Here is a 22,206-nt window from a genome sequence, read left to right on the forward strand (position 1 = left end):
ATTATCAATCCAATACAATACATACAGTAGTGGCCGTGTCCCAAAGTCCCAGAATGCATTGTGTTGCTGACGTCATGTTCCCAGACTCTACACTACTGAGATTCATTTATTGATGCTATATACAAAGTAACGTGACTGCAAACTAAACCAACAGGGTACTATAACAGCTATCCTGAAACTGCAGCCATCGCTTTATCGTCCAGTACGGTATGGTGGCGCTGTCACGAAAAACTAGGGTCCTAGAACTCCGGTCCTTTTTTTTTTTTTTTTTCGTTTCTTTCACTTTCGAAAAGGGGTTGTTTTTTATGGTTTATTAATTCAATGCCACAAGAACATGAGGTATTACATATTCACATAATCAAATTAACATTAGCTGCCAGAGAAAAGAGAGCGAGAGAGAAAAAGAGTTACATACACTTCAAGAACTGCGGTCCTGAATCTGCAGCCGCCTCTCGTGAGTAGGGGGAGGCTGCAGACCTGGAGCCGGTAGTTTTCAAGCAGTTTTTACGCCCCAAGCAGTTTTACGCCCCTGTTGTTCTTCATGCGTCCAGTAGGGGGAGGCTGTATATTAGTATATGAGCCTAGTCATCAAAACAGCAGACCATATCTGTATGATGGCAGCAGACATTTTTTGAAGCGATACGAATTGAGGTATGTAAATAAGTTATTGTTGTTGATTGTATTGTAATGATGCAACATTTATTATTTATAAACGATTGATGTGATATCAATTCAAAAGATGGGTCAGTAATTTATTTCGAGAGGCAAAAGTACTTGATTGAGTCAGTCTGTCTGACTCAAACTTAGCTAACCACGTGTAGGTTAAGCTGCCCCTAGTCTTCTCTTTACCCGCTCTGTCTCACTCACTTTTAAAATTAATTACATTTTTATTTTTATCTTGTTGTCTGTCTTTAGCTTGCGTTACATGGCTTCTTCTGGTAAGTGAGCTTTTCTATTTTCTTCCTTAGAAGGTTGCTATAAAGTTTATTGCTGGTCATTAAATTCTAACAATACAACTTAAATACTAATCCTGTAACATTACAATTTCTGTTAGCTTGACATGCCTGCAATCAGGGAGTGGTGGTGTCTACGTCTAATTGAGCGGTTTGAGACAGAGGGGTATGTGTATTAGTTTCTTTACATCTCAGTTTGGTGTTTCATTCTTTGTTCCTTTCTTGTCAGTAGAAATAATTGACCAAACTGAGGCATTAAAGGTCACTAAATTATTTATACATTATACATTGGTTATATGTAATTATTAATTATACATTAAATTATCAATGCAGCCTGTTTATTGTCCACAACAAGAGGTGTCCTATTGGGGGCCAACAATGTAGATTCTTTTTCTTTTTTAAACAGTCCCTCCAGAAAAACGCGATTATGCGATCGCGTGATTTAATGCATAATCAGCCAAGGGCCGCATATTTATGCGGAGGTCGCATTTTTTTAAATACGCCGCATAAAATCCCGATTTCAGGAAGCAAAATATGCGGAGGTCGCATGATTTCATATTCATAATAATTTTCGTTGCAAAAAGTCACATATATCTTAGCAGAAAGTTGAAAAATGTTGCGTTTACTTCACACAAGTAAATCCCCAGCAGGCACCGGACGTCAATATAACGTCATGCTGACATTGGATCCCAACGTTGGTCAGACGTTGTAATTTGGTTGAAAATGAAAATCGGGTTGACGACAGAACCCAACGTCATATTGACGTCGATCTCCAACGTTGGTCAGACGTTGAATTTTGGATGAATATGAAAATCTGGTTGACGTCAGAACCCAACGTCAGGCTGACATCGATCTCCAACGTTGGTCAGACGTTGAATTTTGGATGAAAATGAAAATCTGGTTGACGTCAGAACCCAACGTCAGGATGACGTCGATCTCCAACGTTGGTCAGACGTTGAATTTTGGATGAAAATGAAAATCTGGTTGACGTCAGAACCCAACGTCAGACTGACGTCGATTTCTAACGTTGGTCAGACGTTGAATTTTGGATGAAAATGAAAATCTGGTTGACGTCAGAACCCAACGTCAGGCTGACGTCGATTTCTAACGTTGGTTAGACGTTGCATTTTGGATGAAAATGAAAATCTGGTTGACGTCAGAACCCAACATCAGGCTGACGTCGATTTCTAACGTTGGTTAGACGTTGCATTTTGGATGAAAATGAAAATCTGGTTGACGTCAGAACCCAACGTCAGGCTGACGTCGATTTCTAACGTTGGTTAGACGTTGCATTTTGGATGAAAATTTAAATCTGGTTGACGTCAGAACCCAACGTCAGGCTGACGTCGATCTCCAACGTTGGTCAGACGTTGAATTTTGGATGAAAATGAAAATCTGGTTGACGTCCGAACCCAACGTCAGGCTGACGTCAATCTCCAACGTTGGTCAGACGTTGCATTTTGGATGAAAATGAAAATCTGGTTGACGTCCGAACCCAACGTCAGGCTGACGTCAATCTCCAACGTTGGTCAGACGTTGCATTTTGGATGAAAATGAAAATCTGGTTGACGTCAGAACCCAACGTCAGGCTGACGTCGATTTCTAACGTTGGTCAGACGTTGCATTTTGGATGAAAATGAAAATATGGTTGACGTCAGAACCCAACGTCAGACTGACGTCGATCTCCAACGTTGGTCAGACGTTGCATTTTGAATGAAAATGAAAATCTGGTTGACGTCAGAACCCAACGTCAAGCTGACGCCGATTTCTAACGTTGGTTAGACGTTGCATTTTGGATGAAAATTAAAATCTGGTTGACGTCAGAACCCAATGTCAGGCTGACGTCGATCTCTAACGTTGGTCAGACGTTGCATATTGGATGAAAATGAAAATCTGGTTGACGTCAGAACCCAACGTCAGGCTGACGTCGATCTCCAACGTTGGTCAGACGTTGAATTTTGGATGAAAATGAAAATCTGGTTTAGGTCAGAACCCAACGTCAGGCTGACGTCGATCTCTAACGTTGGTCAGACGTTGCATATTGGATGAAAATGAAAATCTGGTTGACGTCCGAACCCAACGTCAGACTGACGTCAGTCTGCTACGTTGGTCAGACGTTGCATTTCGGATGAAAATCTGGTTGACGTCAGAACCCAACATCAGACTGACGTCAATCTCCAACGTTAGTCAGATATTGCATTTTAGATCAAAATGAAAATCTGGTTGACGTCTGAACCCAACATCAGACTGACGTCAGTCTGCTACGTTGGTCAGACGTTGCATTTCGGATGAAAATCTGGTTGACGTCAGAACCCAACGTCAGACAGACATCAATCTCCAACGTTAGTCAGATATTGCATTTTGGATCAAAATGAAAATCTGGTTGACGTCTGAACCCAACGTCAGACTGACGTCAGTCTGCTACGTTGGTCAGACGTTGCATTTTGGATGAAAATGAAAATCTTTTTGACGTCAGAATCTAACGTCAGACTGTCTGAAAATGGAATACACAAATGTTTTGTGGTTTTATCAGAAAAATGACTAAGAGATGAACTGGATTATAACAAATATGATTTATTTATTCACATGTATCATTTACATTTAACATGGAACAGAACATTTACAAAATAATTACATTTTAACATCAACATTATTGGAACTGAATAGTTTTGAAAACATTAACATACATTTTATTAACATCTTTCTTTTTTTCCTGCCACCTCCACCCACCCTGTCTGGTGCACAGTACCGTCGCAAGGGCTGTGCAAAGTGTGCAACTTCACTAGGCCTCACACCTCTAGAGGGCCTCGCCTGCATTTTATGTCATTTATATCTCATTTTTATTACTATTTTTTCCACCCATCTTGTCCTTTGGTAGACTAAAATAGTCATAGCGGATAGACAGTACAAGACTCTAAGTATAAGAATGAGTAAAGCTGTTTGTTGATAGGACGACAAAAAGTTATAAAGTTTAACTTTTAAATGGTCTAGAGCCCTGCATTTCACCCTGACTTTTTTTACACTCCAGGCCGGGTTTCGGGCCAATTTCCACAACATAGTTCAGATGCGGGCTGTCCTTAGGCCTGTTTAAGGCTTCTCCTTATTTTTATATTTAAGACATCCATCAATTAGTGATGAAAAAATTGCCGCACTGAGGGAAACAACACGAGACCGTGCTAACATGACTGTCAATAGCGGCTTAACAGTGTTAAGTGTCCCGCAGCATCACAGTGTTCTGATTTTAAATGCACGCAATAGGCTTAAGCTTGACATAAAGCATCTTCAAAAAATTATTACCATAAATGAGTCATGGGGTAAATAGGAATGAGATTGAATTATTTACTAATAAATAGTTTTCTGAGTTGGTGTAGCAAGGATGATGTTGCTAATCCTGACTCGCCAACTCTTAATTTTACAAGCCTTAAGAGAAAAGTTCATCTTTATGGATTATCTTTATAATGAATGAGTTTTTGTTTCTGATGTGTTGTATTTTGTTAAGTAGTCTTTTAAAGTTTTCTATAGATATATTTGTCACGTCCGTGAGTCATGTATTCACTGAGCTTTGGTTCATTTTTGTTAAGTGCTCCTGTTCAAGACGAGACGGTAGAAAGCGCATCATGACTATTTTCTTTTTTTTTTATAAAAGCACAACGATTTGTTGATAATGTGATTGCACACAAATAAAAGTAGACAATTTACAGTTACGAATGATGTATTACTCTTACCTTTATGAGCAAAAATTACTGCATATCCACTGAAAAAAATGCAAGTGATTGCACTGGCCAGCACGCTTTTGCTTGCACTCTCCGCACAAACTACTGGATATAGCGCACATTTATCTAGGTTTAATTTTTAAAAATACTTGAACTGTTTTATATATCTATAGATTTTATTTTAGGCAAGTCGTGATGATTTAAGAAGGCTAAACTGATCCATAGGTTCACTGTCTGGCACTGGCCGCTTGGCCATTAAAAAAAAAATCTAGGTCTAGGGATAGGGCTTAAATTTGAGGTCCGTGCAAGGCTCTAGGCTGGTCTGCCTCAGTGGTCGAGATGGCCAATCATATCAAAGAATGTGGGTCTTACTGTCACAACATAACTAGAGTTTGTGGAAAAATGTAAGCAGTAGCCTACGGTATTAGAGAACTGTTTTATGATTGAAATGTTCAGCGACCAAACATAATAGACTATCTAGAGATGCAAACTACTCAACCTTTTATGAAATTTCGCCCTTTTGAATTGAAAAAATGCGATAGGTTAATGATTCATGTAAAACATAAAATAAATGTGACAATAGACATTTGCGTTTTCGACTATTAAACATACGAATAAGAGTGAGAGTGCACATTTTAAAAGAAAATATTATTTTCAAATAGTGCAAATTGATTTTAGATGTAAAATTCAGCTGCAAAAACCTAGTACCGTTTAATTTCACTTTAATAGCAATAAACAGTTTCTTTTCTTTCCCAATAAAGTGAAATACTGAACATAAACATAGGAAGATGAGAAAATATTGGATCGCTCTTTCCATCTGAACTCTTCATATATAACTGTCTACAAGCCTAGAACTAATTTAAGCATTCTTATTAACTTATTATAATTATGATTGTAGATCCTTATGAGCTAGTGTGTGGCCATGATTTGTGCGCAAGCATGTCAGTGAGCAAGGCATCACAATCGAACAGATGCATGTTAAAGTTGAGTTTGTTGCGGTTCTGGCTTTGCTACCGTTCGGACGTTCTAGCCTACTGTTCTGCACTTCGCTTATTATTTCTGTACTTTTCTCAGATTTTTCTACGATTTTTTACTTCAGCAGATCAGCACAGTGCTCAAACAAAATATTTTTGGCACAAACGCTAAAACTAAAAACTTTTTTTGACTGGAATAATATTACAAAAGAAGACTTTGCCTCCCACTGCCAGCAGCTTACATTCTGGAGATGGGAAAACAACTGCCTACATTCAAATGGAAGAGAGAGAAAATGCCTCCTGTTGGATCTACTTGTTGCATGAACTGCTGCAAACTTCTACAAAGAATTGTGATTCTTGAAACAAAGTTACTTGCTGGACTTCCAAAACAGGCGAAACACTCAGCAGACTGTCGTCATGGACCCTCTCAGCATACAGCCGGTGAGTCCCATGAATCTTCTGAATCTCAACAGTTTGTACCAAGTGTAGAGGAACAAGCCGAAACGGATCATCACACTAATCGATGGCACAAACAGGGTGCAAGACCCAGAGGAACACAAGACATCAGATTGTCATGAGTTTCTCGTATTGCTGCCGTAGCTTTCTCTACCCCAGATTCAACTATGACAAGGCTTGTAAATACCAGTATTCTACCTCCCACTATACATCTTGAAAACAGATTTGAAGAATTAATGAATGCGGGTGAGGAATCCCCAAATGTGATTAGCAGCTAACACCGTTACTAACAGACAGTGACATTCAGCTCAGAGCGTAGCCGAGCCTAGGACACTGATAGTGGGTGACTCTATTATCAGAAACATCCGTAGCAGGACTACAATAACATGCTGCCTTCCTCAAGCAACGGTCTCTTATGTGAACAAGGAACTTCAGAAAATGAAGCACAAGACTACAAATCTAATTATCAATCCATGTGGGGAAGAATGATACTCTCAAAAAGCAGTCAAACATCCTTAAGAAGGACTTCAGTGAACTCTTTCAAACACTTTGAAGACTCCAAGTTCAGTCGTTCATCAGTGGACCACTCCCAAATGATAACACCATGCAGCCACAAAAAGCACTGCTGATGGACACCATCCCGGAAGAGACCTGCCCTCAGAGCTCCTCACAGACAGACTGTGATGTATCAAAACAGATACAAGACTCAGCACTCAAGGATGACTTTCTTGAAGACAGCCGGGGAAGCCAAGACAACATATCACAGCCACAAGAAACACCAGAGACACAACCCATCTCACCAGACACATTATTCCTCTCTCCAGCATCTCCACTTCTGTGCTTTTCACTGAAAATGGTAGAATTGGTGTATGCTTGGACTAAACTCTCTCACTCATTCGCTGCAAGCCCGCAAATGTCAACAAGAAAACAGCAGGCTCCCAAAACATCAAACCAAAAACAACTGATAGAAGCTCTCAGTGATATGTGTCGGGTCCCTGCTATTATAACCGCAACATTCACAAATGTTTAAAGAACAAGTGGGAACCCAGTGTGCCTGTAGCTTTCTCAATTTCACTTTTATCATGTGACAGAAAGTTTAAGGCCATCTTAAGCCGAAGGGCAAACTCATCTAATATGCATCAAACTAAAACTGATGTAATGACATAAAGCACTGCCATCAAGTTAGCATCTTTAAACATTCGCTCACTAAATCAGTTCTCAATGAAGCAGTCCTTCCTAACTTCACTTCCATGAGTGTTTGCAGGACTGTTAGGAGAGGTGGAGGTGGAGCTGCTTTTTTAAAGATGTCTATCAATGCAAACAAGTGTCATTTGGTCATGACTTGTCTTTTGAATATTTAGGGATTGTGCTAAAAGGTGCTCAACACATTCTTTTTATTATTATTTACAGGCCTCCAAAATACTCTTCAGCATTTGTTGAGGTAACAGAAATGTTATCAATGATTTCCTCAGAGTTTGACTGTTTTGCTAATGCAGGGGATTTTAATTTTCACATAGACAATGCAGAAAACAAAACTACAAAATAAATGATAACAGTTCTAAATACCTTTGACTTGATTCAGCATGTGCATGGACCCACACAAAGGTGGACACACTCTAGATGTAATCATCAGTAGGGCTCTAAACATTTCATTCATTGTTATTAAGGACGTAGTACTATCTGATCACTTCTGTATTTTCTTTGATATATTGATCTCTGCTACCACTTACTCTAGAACTGTCTCTGTCAGAAGGATATGCTTTCAAATGTAGCCGCACTTAATAACCAGAGCCGTAGTTCGCTGACAAGTGGTGCATTATTGCGTTCAAAATCGCAGAAGAATCTCATGCGGTTATGAACGTGATATTGCGTAGCTTGTCAGCGAACTACGGCTCTGTCTATTAAGTGCGGCTCCATTTGAAAGCAGGTTATTGACATCAACCGCTAATCACCGCTAATCACAGAACCAGCTTTACTGACGAGACATGCATGACAATTGCATGCAATTAATAGTGCAGCCCTAACAAGAACACTAGTGTACTATTTACGGAGGCCATATCTTTAACACCAACCGACTCTGTTGATATTCTCCTTGATTCCTTCAACTCAAAAGTTAAGAATGTTATTAATGATATTGCTCCAATAATAGTCAGTAAGAAAACAAACAACATTTTGGAAGACATAGTGCAGCAACTAAAATCATCAACTTGCTATATTGACACACTTCCCACATCTTTTTTCAAAAGTGTGCTTAACTGTTTAGAAGTAAATCTCTTTCTGGGACTTTTCCAAACTCCCTGAAAACTGCAGTTGTTAAGCCCCTCCTGAAAAAGAGCAATCTTGATAACACCATTTTGAGCAATTATAGACCAATATCTAATCTTACTTTAATAGGCAAAATTATAGAAAAGGTAGTTTTTAATCAGCTGAATAAATACTTAAACATCTGGTTTCAGACCGCATCACAGCACAGAGACAGCACTCATTAAGATAATAAATGATATTAACTTAAATTGTGAATCTGGCAATATATCAGTGCTGGTATTGCTAGATCTCAGTGCTGCGTTTGACACTGTCGATCATAACATACTACTAGAGAGACTGGAAAACTGGGTCGGGCTTTCTGGGATGGTACTCAAATGGTTCAGGTCATACTTAAAAAGGAGCGATCATTATGTGAGTCTAGGAGAGCATAAGTCTAAGTAGACATCCATGATATGTGGAGACCCACAAGGTTCAATTCTTGCACCGCTCTTGTTTAGCCTGTATATGCTTCCTCTAAGTAAAATAATGAGAAAGAACCTAATTGCCTATTACAGCTATGCTGATGATACCCAGATTTACCTAGCCTTATCTCCAAATGACTACAGCCCCATTGACTCCCTCTGCCAATGCATTGATGAAATTAATAGTTGGATGTGCCAGAACTTTCTTCAGTTAAACAAGAAAAAAACTGAAGTCATTGCATTTGGAAACAAAGATGAAGTTTTTAAGGTGAATGCATACTTTGACTCTAGGGGTCTAACAACTAAAAATCAAGACAGGAAACGTGGTGTGATTCTGGAGACAGACCTTAGTTTCAGTAGTCATGTCAAAGCAGTAACTAAATCAGCATACTATCATTTAAAAAACATTGCAAGAATTAGATGTTTTGTTTCCAGCCAAGACTTGGAGAAACTTGTTCATGCTTTATCACCAGCAGGGTGGACTATTGTAATGGTCTCCTCACCGGCCTTCCCAAAAAGACCATTAGACAGCTGCAGCTCATCCAGAACACTGCTGCCAGGATTCTGACTAGAACATCTGAGCATATCACACCAGTCCTCATTAACTTCCAGTTACATTTAAGATTGATTTTAAAGTACTTCTACTTGTCTAGAAGTCACTCAAAGACCTAGGACCAAAATACATTGCTTCCAGAATCAGCCTCCAGAAGAGATCAGATGTGCTAAAACACTAGTCACATTTAAATCTAGACTCAAAACTCATCTGTTTAGCTGTGCATTTATTGAATGAGCACTGTGCGATGTCCGACCTGATTGCACTGTATTTTATGTATTAACTGTAAGATCATTTTCTATTTCTAACTGTTTTAAATTCAAGTCAATTTTTTAATAATTTCCAAAGTTTTAAAATTGCTTGTTTTAGTTTTGTTCTTCATGATTATTTTACTTAATTTTATGTAAAGCACTTTGAATTACCATTTTGTTCGAAATTTGCTATATAAATAAACTTGCCTTGCCTTGCTACAGCAACCTCCCCCACCACACACACACACACGCAAAATTGTAGAGGGCCTCGCACATCAACTTTGCACAGGGCCTCTCACCCTCCTTGCGACGGCTCTGCTGGGGCATATTTTAAACAAAAGGCAGTGGCTGCTGCAGTATTTGCCCCGTCTCTTTTGATGTTTTCTGGACACTCTCTGTAAGAAATATTTGAATAAGAAAATGTGTAAGTATAGGATATGATGCACTATAGTAATCACTGAATGTAATCATTAACCACTTTTTTATGCCTTCCACAGAATACATTTAGACCACTTACACTATTGATTTGGTTTCTTAGAAAAAAATAAAAATCTACCCTAGCTTTAAGAGCCATGAATGTAAATTACATGCTATAAGTCATCAAAATATATTTCAGCTTGTGATGCAATTGACAAACACTAAGCAGACAATCTAGCAAAAGAAAACCATGACAACAAAGACACATTGCAGTATTTTTTTGCAGAGTGTCTTAAGGTAAATTAACATTTAATGTCTAATACATTAAATGCAAAAACAATTGTTAGAGTTCTGAACAATAAAGATAGGCTGGCAACAGGAATGACCTGCCAATCAATAAGAAGTGTATGGAAGTTTGTGTGATTTCTGTGTGACAGATGAGTACCTACAATACGAGGTTACTGGTTTTCACTAAACCAACTAAAACAGAAACTAAACAACGCTGAATGTCACAATGATATTATGCTAATATTTGTATTATATGTTAATTTTGTTTTACCTGTGACAACAGTGTACAGATTGATCTTGGTGAAAGCAAGCTTCCCCTTCCCCCACTTCATACTGAAACAGGCCATGACCTCATTTTTCATCAACCTGTGGATACAAGAGTAATGCCCAAATAATTAATTATACATGACACATTATGAGGCAGGTGTTATAGTTTATGTTACGTGTTCATCATATCTAGTATAATGCAGATATCATACAGGTCCTCCAGTTGGTACTAGATTAAAAGTCATAGGCTCACCCAAACTGGCAGGTTTTTATCTTATTGCAAAACAACTGATATTGTGCAATTTCAAAATTTAAAACCAACACTATTTCAACAACTTGGCCTGTAAATATTAATTTCATTCATTTTCTCCTTGCTAGCAACTGTAAAGTGCAAAATTATAGGATAACAGAAGAGCACACAAGAAAACCAGAAGAATCAGATTAACTACCTTCAATCTATTAATATTTTAATCTAATTAATGTAATATATTAAAGCAGATTGTTCTAGCGGCTCTTTTATAAATGAACAAAAAAACATACCTTACAACAATATGGCTTCTTCAGAACATGGCAAAGAGATAAATGCAAAACAAAGCAAAAACAAAACAAAAGTTATAATCTCATATAGTATAGCCCCTAAATTCACACTATATTAAATACTATACCTTAGTGATAAACTTGAACCCCAAATATAAAACTAGAGCTTGTAGAAGAAAAGGCTGTTTTTGCTTAAAATAAATAAAAAAGGAGCCTCTTTACATCGTGTGTAGAAATCTGACAACTAAAGGAGATCCAAAATTTATTAAACACAGCAGAATATTAAGTTACTATAAACACCTGTATAACTAATTCGCATGACACAATTGAAGAAAAAAAAAGCATTGAATCGAACAAATTTCATGATGAAAAGCTTAACGTTAAATTATTCGAAACAATAATAATAATAATATAATAATTAAAAACATATGTCTCAACTTTATTTGAACTGTTTTTCAGCGCTAACAGTTAGATGGCTTTAATGACTCAGGCGTTTTTATTTCAGGGATATAACAGTTAACGTTACCATTTTTTTATTAATTATCTCTACCCATCGGTCTTGCAGCTAAAACACTTCGATGTATTTGATACGTATTACAAGTAATATCATTATATAGGGGGGCATAAACACTTTTACGTTATACATGATCTAATATCCAGATATACTCACCACAGTTTGAGCTGTAAGTGCACCGCAGGCCGCCTGATAAACTGATGCCTGCCGATCCAAAAAAGACCGCCAAGTAGTCGCAAAATGGTGCAATAGCGCGATGTCACCGTGTTGCATTATGTTTGGGCGTGGGATTATTTTTTTAAATAAAAAAAATACAAATAATAATCATAATAATAATAAAAATCCAAATAAAATAAACAATAATATACTTTAAATTAACTTGTATTATTCTGTAGTGCTTATTCACAAAATCCATACACAGAAAAAGTTGAAGCATATTCATCATTGATGGATGAGATCAACATTTAAATATGAAATTTGTAATTTTAAATTTTTAACTAGAATGTACTTTAAATATGAAAAATGCAAGTAAGAAGCAGCAATCAATCTGATCAATTATTTTATATATTAAAAAAAAACATATATAAGAACAGACTAAATTATAGCAAAGGAATTAGACATTTATATTGCATAATTATAAGACTGTACAATAAACAGTAATGCTTGCATTGTCTGCATGCACTCACTTTACTTTCCAACACAAAGATCAACAAGTTTATGTTTTGATAAACAATGTTTCCAGCCCAGAATTAAGTAAGCAATACTGTTTTGATCCTCCTAAATATGTCTTAACATGTTTGAGAGTGTTTGAATTGCATTATATTGCAAACAAGATTGTGTCACGGGCCAGCAAAGAAAGAACAGGGTCTGGGTCCAAATGCAGGGAAGATTAACTTTAACCCTCTGGAGTCTAAGAACAAAAAAGCCAACACGGCAAAAACAAAACCAAGATGCAAAAAAACACGAGAACCAGTAACACTTACAAGACGTTGAGGTGACAAGGTGGGCGGGGTCAGAAAAGAGACAGGACAAAAGCACATGGCACCAAACAAACACAACACTCACAGAAGACTGTGACAGAAAGACATAAGACTGTGACAGAAAGACAGAAAACTGTGACAGATTGGATATCAATTTATATAAACTGTTATGGTTCATGAATGGTCATGGGTCAAATTAAAGTCATAACACTTTATTTTCATAGTCCCTTTTGAATATTCTATTGACAATATAAGTATTGCACTTACATGTCAACTAACTCTCATTATAGTACTAATAGACTGTCTGCTTAATTTCTAATTCTGATGCTCTCCCAGAATATGTTTGACTGACTACAAGTAACTTTGCAAGAACATCAACTTATTCTAACACTCTAATGAAAGCAGGTACAGTCGTGGCCCAAAATATTGGCACCCTTTGTAAAAGTGACCAAAGAAGGTTGTGAAAATTCATTGTTAATCCTTTTGATATTTTATTTAAAAAAATATTCACAAAAATGTATCCTTTCATTGGATAATAAGAAATGAAAAGTTTTTTCTCAAATGCTCATTGGACACAATTATTGGCCCCCCTAGAAATTTTTATGAGTAAAATATCTCTGAAGTATATTCCCATTCAAATTCACAATTTTGAGCACTCAAGCTTGATTATAAACATGAAATTATCCAGCTATGGCTATGGCTACCTGTTTCACAGAAATATAAAGAGGAGGGAAAACAAAGCCCAAATTCCCTTAATCATTCATCACAATGAGAAAAACCAAAGAATGTATTTCTGATGTGATAATTGAGATAATTGAGCTTAACAAATTGGTGAAGTGGCTTTAAGAAAAGAGCTAGAGCAGTGAAAATTCCCATTTCCACCATCAGGGCAATAATTAAGAATCTCCAATCAACATAAAATGTTACAAAACTGCTTGGAAGAGGACTTGTCTATATCGTCCTAATGTGTGGTGAGAAGGAGAGTTTGAGTAGCTAAAGACTCGCCAAAGGTCACAGCTGGAGAACTGCAGCAAATAGCAGAGTCTCTGGTTCAGAAAACCTTTTAAAAAAAGTCAAACAGAACCTATATCAACACATGTTGTTTGGGAGGGTTACAAGAAAAATTATCCTAGCTCATTCAAAAACAAACTAAAGCATAATTCAGTTATCAGCCAAGACTGGAACTTTAAATGTGAATGGCTTCTATGATCAGATGAAACCAAAAAAATGAGATTTTTTTAGCAGCAAACACTCAAGATGGGTTAGGTGAACACAGAGAGAAAAAAGTAACCCATGTGCACAATGAAATATACTGCTGTATTTGTTTTTTTTCTGGGCCTATATTTCTGCTGGAGGCCCTAGACATCTTGTTTAGAAACATGGCATCATGGATTCTATCAAATACCAACCGATAAAAAATCAGTAAGTTACTGTTAGAAATCTTATAATGGTCCATGTTTTGATCTTTCAACCATACAATAATCCAAACACAAACCTCGAAAACAACACAGAAATGGGTCACTGAGCTCAAAACCAAGCTTCTGCTATAGCCATTCCAGTCCTCTGACCTGAACCTTACAGAACATGAGAGGAGTGAACTGAAGAAGCACCAACATGGAGCTGGGAATCTAAAGGGTCTGGAGTGATTCTGGATGAAAGAATGGTCTCTGATCTCTTGTCAGGTGTTCTCTAACCTCATCAGGCATTATAGAAAAAAAAAATAGACCTGTTAATCTGGCAAATGGAGGTTTCAAAAAGTACTGAATAAAAGGGTGCCATTAATTGTGGCCAATGTGTATTAGAAAAAAAAAAAACATTTATTTCATAATGATATTTCCCCCTGTTTTAAATTCTTATTATCCAATGAAAGGATAAATTTTTGTGAATTTTTTATATAAAAGTGCAAAACGATTAAAGCAGATGAATTTTCACACCCTTCTTTGATCATATTTACCAAGGGTGCTGATATTTTTGGCCACGACTGTAGGTGCAACAACGCAACAACATAAATTTCAAAAGGAACCATAACAATAAAGTGAAACCACTATATTAAATAACAATTAAAAAAAATAAAATAAATTGATGTTATAATTTGACGTTGTTTGGATGTTACCATTATGACGCCTTGAAAACACTGGATTATGGTTGCCATACCTGATGACTAAATATCAGTATTTGATGTCAATCTGACGTTGGTTTAAGAGGTTGACTCGACGTTGGATTTTGATTTGCTAATGCCACAACCTAAAACTAACTACAGATAAACATCAAATGATGTTTTAATTTGAAGTTGTGTGGACGTTGCCATTATGACGTCTAGAAAACTTTGGATTATGGTTGCCATACCTGACGACTTAATATCAGTATTTGATGTCAATGTGACGTTGGCCTGAGACGTTGGCTCGACGTTGGGTTTAGGTTAGTTAATGTCACAACCTAAAAACAAACTAAAGATCAAAGTCAAATGGCGTTATAATTTGACGTTGTTTCGACATTAACATTATGACGTCTTGAAAACGTTGGATTTTGGTTGCCATACCTGACGACTAAACATCAGTTTTTGATGTCAATGTGACATTGGCTTGAGATGTTGGCTCGACGGTGGATTTTGGTTAGTTAATGTCACAACCTACAACTAACTACAGATCCACGTCAAATGATGTTTTAACTTGACGTTGTTTGGACGTTGCCATTATGACGTCTAGAAAACGTTGGATTTTGGTTGCCATACCTGACGACTTAATATCAGTATTTGATGTCAGTGTGACGTTGGCTTGAGACGTTGGCTCGACGTTGGATTTTAGTTAGTTAATGCCACAACCTAAAACTAACTACAGATCAACGTCAAATGATGTTTTAATTTGACGTTGTTTGGACGTTGCCATTATGACTGCTAGAAAACGTTGGATTTTGGTTGCCATACCTGACGACTAAACATCAGTTTTTGATGTCAATATGACATTGGCTTAAGACGTTGGCTCGACGTTGGATTTTGGTTAGTTAATGCCACAACCTAAAACTAACTACAGATCAACGTCAAATGATGTTTTAATTTGACGTTGTTTGGACGTTGCCATTATGACTGCTAGAAAACGTTGGATTTTGGTTGCCATACCTGACGACTAAATATCAGTATATGATGTCAGTGTGACATTGGCTTAAGACGTTGGCTCGACGTTGGATTTTGGTTAGTTAATGCCACAACCTAAAACTAACTACAGATCAACGTCAAATGATGTGTTAATTTGACGTTGTTTGGATGTTGCCAATTTGACATCTAAACAACGTTGGATTTTGGTTGGTTAATGCCACAACCTAAAACTAACTACAGATCAACGTCAAATGATGTTTTAATTTGACGTTGTTTCGACGTTGCCGTTATGACGTCTAGAAAACGTTGGATTTTGGTTGCCATACCTGACGACTTAAGATCAGTATTTGATGTCAGTGTGACATTGGCTTGAGATGTTGGCTCGACGTTGGATTTTGGTTAGTTAATGCCACAACCTAAAACTAACTACAAATCACCGTCAAATGATGTTTTAATTTGACGTTTTTTGGACGTTGCCATTATGACGTCTAGATAACGTTGGATTTTGGTTGCCATACCAGACATCTTAATATCAGTATTTGATGTCAGTGTGACGTTGGCTTGAGACGTTGACTCGACGTTGGATTTTGGTTAGTTAATGCCACAACCTAAAACTAACTACAGATCAACGTCAAATGATGTTTTAATTTGACGTTGTTTCGACGTTGCCGTTATGACGTCTAGAAAACGTTGGATTTTGGTTGCCATACCTGACGACTTAAGATCAGTATTTGATGTCAGTGTGACATTGGCTTGAGACGTTGGCTCGACGTTGGATTTTGGTTAGTTAATGCCACAACCTAAAACTAACTACATATCAACGTCAAATTATGTTTTAATTTGACGTTGTTTGGACGTTGCCATTATGACGTCTAGATAACGTTGGATTTTGGTTGCCATACCTGACATCTTAATATCAGTATTTGATGTCAGTGTGACGTTGGCTTGAGACGTTGGCTCGACGTTGGATTTTGGTTAGTTAATGCCACAACCTAAAACTAACTACAGATCAACGTCAAATGATGTTTTAATTTGACGTTGTTTCGACGTTGCCATTATGACGTCTAGAAAACGTTGGATTTTGGTTGCCATACCTGACGACTTAAGATCAGTATTTGATGTCAGTGTGACATTGGCTTGAGACGTTGGCTCGACGTTGGATTTTGGTTAGTTAATGCCACAACCTAAAACTAACTACAGATCAACGTCAAATGATGTTTTAATTTGACGTTGTTTGGACGTTGCCATTATGACGTCTAGAAAACGTTGGATTATGGTTGCCATACCTGACGACTAAACATCAGTTTTTGATGTCAGTGTGACATTGGCTTGAGACGTTGGCTCGACGTTGGATTTTGGTTAGTTAATGCCACAACCAAAACTAACTACAGATCAACGTCAAATGATGTTTTAATTTGACGTTGTTTGGACGTTGCCATTAGGACGTCTAGAAAACGTTGGATTTTGGTTGCCATACCTGACGACTTAATATCAGTATTTGATGTCAATGTGACGTTGGCTTGAGACGTTGGCTCGACGTTGGATTTTGGTTAGTTAATGCCACAACTTAAAACTAACTACAGATCAACGTCAAATGATGTTTTAATTTGACGTTGTTTCGACGTTGCCGTTATGACGTCTAGAAAACGTTGGATTTTGGTTGCCATACCTGACGACTTAAGATCAGTATTTGATGTCAGTGTGACATTGGCTTGAGACGTTGGCTCAACGTTGGATTTTGGTTAGTTAATGCCACAACCTAAAACTAACTACAGATCAACGTCAAATGATGTTTTAATTTGACATTGTTTGGACGTTGCCATTATGACGTCTAGAAAACGTTGGATTATGGTTGCCATACCTGACGACTAAACATCAGTTTTTGATGTCAGTGTGACATTGGCTTGAGACGTTGGCTCGACGTTGGATTTTGGTTAGTTAATGCCACAACCAAAACTAACTACAGATCAACGTCAAATGATGTTTTAATTTGACGTTGTTTGGACGTTGCCATTAGGACGTCTAGAAAACGTTGGATTTTGGTTGCCATACCTGACGACTTAGTATCAGTATTTGATGTCAATGTGACGTTGGCTTGAGACGTTGGCTCGACGTTGGGTTTAGGTTAGTTAATGTCACAACCTAAAACAAACTACAGATCAACGTCAAATGATGTTTTAATTTGACGTTGTTTGGACGTTGCCATTATGACGTCTAGGTAACGTTGGATTTTGGTTGCCATACCTGACGACTAAATATCAGTATTCGATGTCAATGTGACGTTGGCTTGAGACGTTGGCTAGACGTTGGATTTTGGTTATTTTATAACACAACCTAAAAACAACCTAATATCATCGTCAGATGATGTTGGTCTTGGACGTCAATTTAACGTTGTCATTAGACGTTGGCTTGACATTGAATTTTGGTTACCTGACGTCGCGACCTAAATCTAATCTAATATTAACGTCATATGACGTTGTGTGCCTGCTGGGTCGCCATTATTTCCCAATGGGAACCTTATGAAGTGACGTAATTGCGCGACGTGAACATCATCTGTGAAGCCTGCGGTGAAACCAGGGTGAAGGACGCAAATCATTCTCATCTGCCAACAAAAATAAGCGCAAAAGACGAAGAAATAAGCGCGAAGCAGTTACCCGGTGTGTTACATGACAGTGGGGGCAAATTATTTTGAAAGAGGGATGAGGATGAGGATGGCGAATGATAGGCCAGTGTTAAAGGCTACGCAGTTAGTTTTCATTTTCACATTGGACTGTTGTAGTTTCATTCAGAAGTTGATGCACCTCTACAGTTGTAAGATTGTACTTTTTTGTTACAGAATAGTACCAAAACCTTACAGTTGTAAGTATATTAGTAGTATGTAAAATAATTTACGTTGCAATAAGAGATTGCACTTTGCAATTCCTGTTAAACAGCATTTGTATATTTGTGTGTATATTTTATTTGCATTAATTTTTACAGAAGTAGTTGAATATTCCTTTTGTAAAGCTAGAGAACTTGTTTGACTCAATGTTTTGTAAGTTTGAGCCATGTGTTAATTAAGGTCTGAAATAAAACAGAATGAGAACTTAAATATTCTGTGATTTAGTATGCTTGCTTATCATTGGAAGTCATAAGAAATGACTCTTTACAGTAAGGTAGTAGCCTAGTGATAACAGGGTGTTGGGGGGGGGGGGGTCACCTTTTTTTTCTCTTTTTTATCAAACCGCAGTTTTTGCAAGTTCCCACAATCTCATCGCATAAGATTGCAAAAATATCCCGCATATTCCATCGCATTTTTTAAGAAAACCTGCCGCATAATCAAGGATTTTTGCCCGCAACAATCACAAAAAAAATCCAAGTTTTTCTGGAGGGACTGTTTAAAAGGCATGGGAAAAGGTTCGCCCACTGGGCCGAGGAGGCAAGATGCCTGACTGAAGGGACATTACGACCACTTTACAGGAGTTTTCCAGGACTAACACATGACTTGCCACAACATGTTGTTGCCAGGAGGAACCGAAAGTTATCCAACCAGGCTCTGGTGGACTTCATTGTGGCAAGAGGAACCGATAACCACATTCAGGTACATGCATCAAGAATGCATTTCTTAACTGCATTCTAAACCAATAGCTTGTCTAGTAAATAAACAACTTACACATACATGGAAATGTTTTTAATGTCATTTTCAATTTTCTCTGCACAGTCCATCATCAATGGACAAAAAAAAAATCACAGTGGCTTGACACTTTTTCCAAGTGTTCCATAAAGAAAGTGCCTGTGCCATTGTTCATTGAAGATCAGGAACAAATTGATATTATCTACACTCACCTGACTTCAATTCTGAACAGTACACCCACACACACCCACAGTGACCAGATCAGATTTATTATGGATGTCCTTTTTGCAGAGGTAGGACTAATGTGTTAGTTGTGCTCTGCATGGTGTCATATTCACATTGTTTTTAATGTCAAATAGTTTATCCATAATGTTAGACCATTGCGCTAAAAATAATAGTTTTGTGCTTAATATAGAAAAGGCACTTTTGATTTTGTTTTAAAAACAACAACAACAACAACAACAAAAAACTAAACATGCAAAATGATGCTTGGCTTATTTGGGCAGTGATAAATCTCAATTCTTTCTCTAGTAGTCCATCATCTGTGCTCTTGCTGTTGTGGAACATGTGTCCATCTTGGAGGCTGAGGAGAAATTCCTGCGAGGACCTGCCATTGCTGCAAGGTACTGTAAGGATCCTATAAAGGAAATATTTATAATTAACCATTGTTTCTACCACTATGCAACTTTTGCTTTATTTATTTTTATCAGTGAGCGGGAGCACTTTGACAGCAGGATAAAAAAACAATTAAAGAAGAGTGGCAAGCCATAGGAGAGTCTACAGGAGTCATGCAGAATCTACAGGAGTCATGCTGTTAAGAAATAAAAGTCATGGTGTTAATAAATATTTTTGTGAACAACAATATTGTCTCTTTCTTTTAAATGACCCTTGGAGTTTTAGAAAAGGGTTAAATTGTGTTTGTCTTCATAAAATACTATGTAGGACATGTTTTGTAGCTGTATGACGACCAATTGTGAATTGTACAGCAGATATTTCATTTAGGATGCAAATGATTAAACAGTAGGCTACTGTATGTCTAATGGCATAAATATGGTTAATATCTAAATATAGCTTAATATAAATTCACAACATCATATATCAGTCAGTCTCCTGTATATAAAAACAGTTTATAAATAAATATAAATAATACATTTTACAGTAGGTCATAGGTCTGCTCTGCAGCCTCCCCATATAGTGTTATTCGCCGTATTTCCTTCTCCCCCTACTGGACGCATGAGGAACAACAGGGGTGTAAAACAGCTTGGGGCCTATATCTACCGGCTCCAGGTCTACAGCCTCCCCATTATAGCCTCTCGTCGCTTCTCTCTCTCCAGTCCAGCGTGTGGCGCTAAAACACATTCGTGTGTTTCTCCAACACCATCAAGCCTCAGAGGAAGAAGATTCACTTCACCGCGCTCTCTGTTGTTTTAATATGGTGCTGGTTTAATACAAACTGTTAGAAATATAATTTCTGTAAACAGGAAAATACAGTTTTTGAATCAGGTCAGTGAATACATGTTATATTCACTTCATCATTAGTCGTGTCTAAGTGTTGAAGCAAAGAGAAATATATCGGGAAGAATATCAGCTGAAGATGGTGTTTATAAAAGAGGAGACTGAGGAGAACACGGGTGAAATAAAAGAAGAGGAACCAGAAACCTGGAAAATAAAAGAAGAGGAAGCAGAAACCTGGAAAATAAAAGAAGAGGAACCAGAAACCTGGAAAATAAAAGAAGAAGAACCAGAAACCTGGAAAATAAAACACGAGGAACGAGGAGGTAACGTTAGGTCTTTATTCATATTTAATGACTGTTTGTGGTACATAAGTCTTATGAAGCATTAATCCTCTGGGCCTGAGGGGGTTTGGGGACCTGTATGGGATTATTTTCCAGCCAAATGTATTGCAGTCACAGATCGAAAAATAATGCGCATAAATAAAATATTTAAAAACACGTGTAAAATAATAATGCACAAAACCAAAAAAAAATTTCAATTTTTTAAAATAACAAACAGCGCAGTCATGGATTACACAAATCTGAAACATGAATTCAACATTTTAGTTTCAGTAGAATATTAGTTTATATTAATATTAGTTTCAGTAGAAAAAGTTTAAAGGTCCCGTTCTTCGTGATCCCATGTTTCAAACTTTAGTTAGTTTGTAATGTTGTTGTTGTTAGAGTATAAATAATATCTGTAAAATTCTAAAGCTCAAAGTTCAATGCCAAGCGAGATATTTTATTTAACAGCATTCACCTACAACCAGCGACCCATTTGGACTACATCCCTCACGTTCCTGTAGTAATGACGTCACTAGAACCGTTTTTTGACTAACCTCCGCCCACATGAATGCACAACAAAGGGGGCGTGGTCTTGTTGCGCTCCTACGGAGAAGAGGAAGTGTTTGTGTTTGTCGCCATGTCGTCCAATCACCTTTGTTTGGGCTTCCCAGGGACGCTGTGCTTGGAGATCAATGGTACAATTTATGTTTAACTCGGTTCCCCGAAAATTATAATCCACATGTAAAATGTGCAGCACATTTTGCTGAAGACAGCTTCCTCAATCTCAATCAGTTTAATGCCAGATTCGCACAAAGATTATTCTTGAAAGATGGAGCAGTTCCCTCTTAGTCTGGAGAAGGCGTTGTTTATGGACCACAGTCGGTAAGTGTATTTTATTTAGTTTCTGTAACTTATTACACAAAGGGCAACGCTGTTTAGCTTTGTTAACTAGATGTAAGGGCTGTGCAAAAAAATCAAATGCGATTTTCATGCGCATCTCGTCAGTAAAAACGCTCCTGTGACTATTAATACATCTCCAGCACATGCTCCTGCCCACTTGCTTCTCAAAGCTACTCCCAAACTAGTCCAGTTGCG

General features: G+C 37.5%; 2 protein-coding genes and 1 long non-coding RNA gene across 5 annotated transcripts in view; 2 read left to right on the forward strand and 1 right to left on the reverse strand.

Moving 5' to 3' along the window:
* LOC127955956 (zinc finger protein 501) overlaps window positions 1–22,206 on the forward strand; it is a 315,828-nt gene that overhangs the window by 269,452 nt on the left and 24,170 nt on the right. The gene's annotated exons all lie outside the window — the stretch shown is intronic.
* Window positions 8,561–11,868, reverse strand: LOC127956093 (uncharacterized). Its single transcript, XR_008153453.1, has 4 exons — window positions 11,806–11,868; window positions 11,139–11,156; window positions 10,603–10,697; window positions 8,561–10,021 (listed from the first exon to the last, which is right to left on the reverse strand). It is a non-coding gene; the product is annotated as an uncharacterized LOC127956093 (long non-coding RNA).
* Window positions 20,378–22,206, forward strand: part of LOC127955937 (zinc finger protein 271-like) — a 191,598-nt gene continuing 189,769 nt past the window's right edge. Inside the window, exon 1 of the mRNA XM_052553608.1 lies at window positions 20,378–21,111. Coding sequence (XP_052409568.1) covers window positions 20,928–21,111 — 184 coding nt within the window. The 5' untranslated portion in view covers window positions 20,378–20,927. The remainder of the gene's footprint in view (window positions 21,112–22,206) is intronic.

The sequence above is a fragment of the Carassius gibelio genome, chromosome B4, assembly GCF_023724105.1.
Source record: "Carassius gibelio isolate Cgi1373 ecotype wild population from Czech Republic chromosome B4, carGib1.2-hapl.c, whole genome shotgun sequence".
Lineage (NCBI taxonomy): Eukaryota > Metazoa > Chordata > Actinopteri > Cypriniformes > Cyprinidae > Carassius > Carassius gibelio.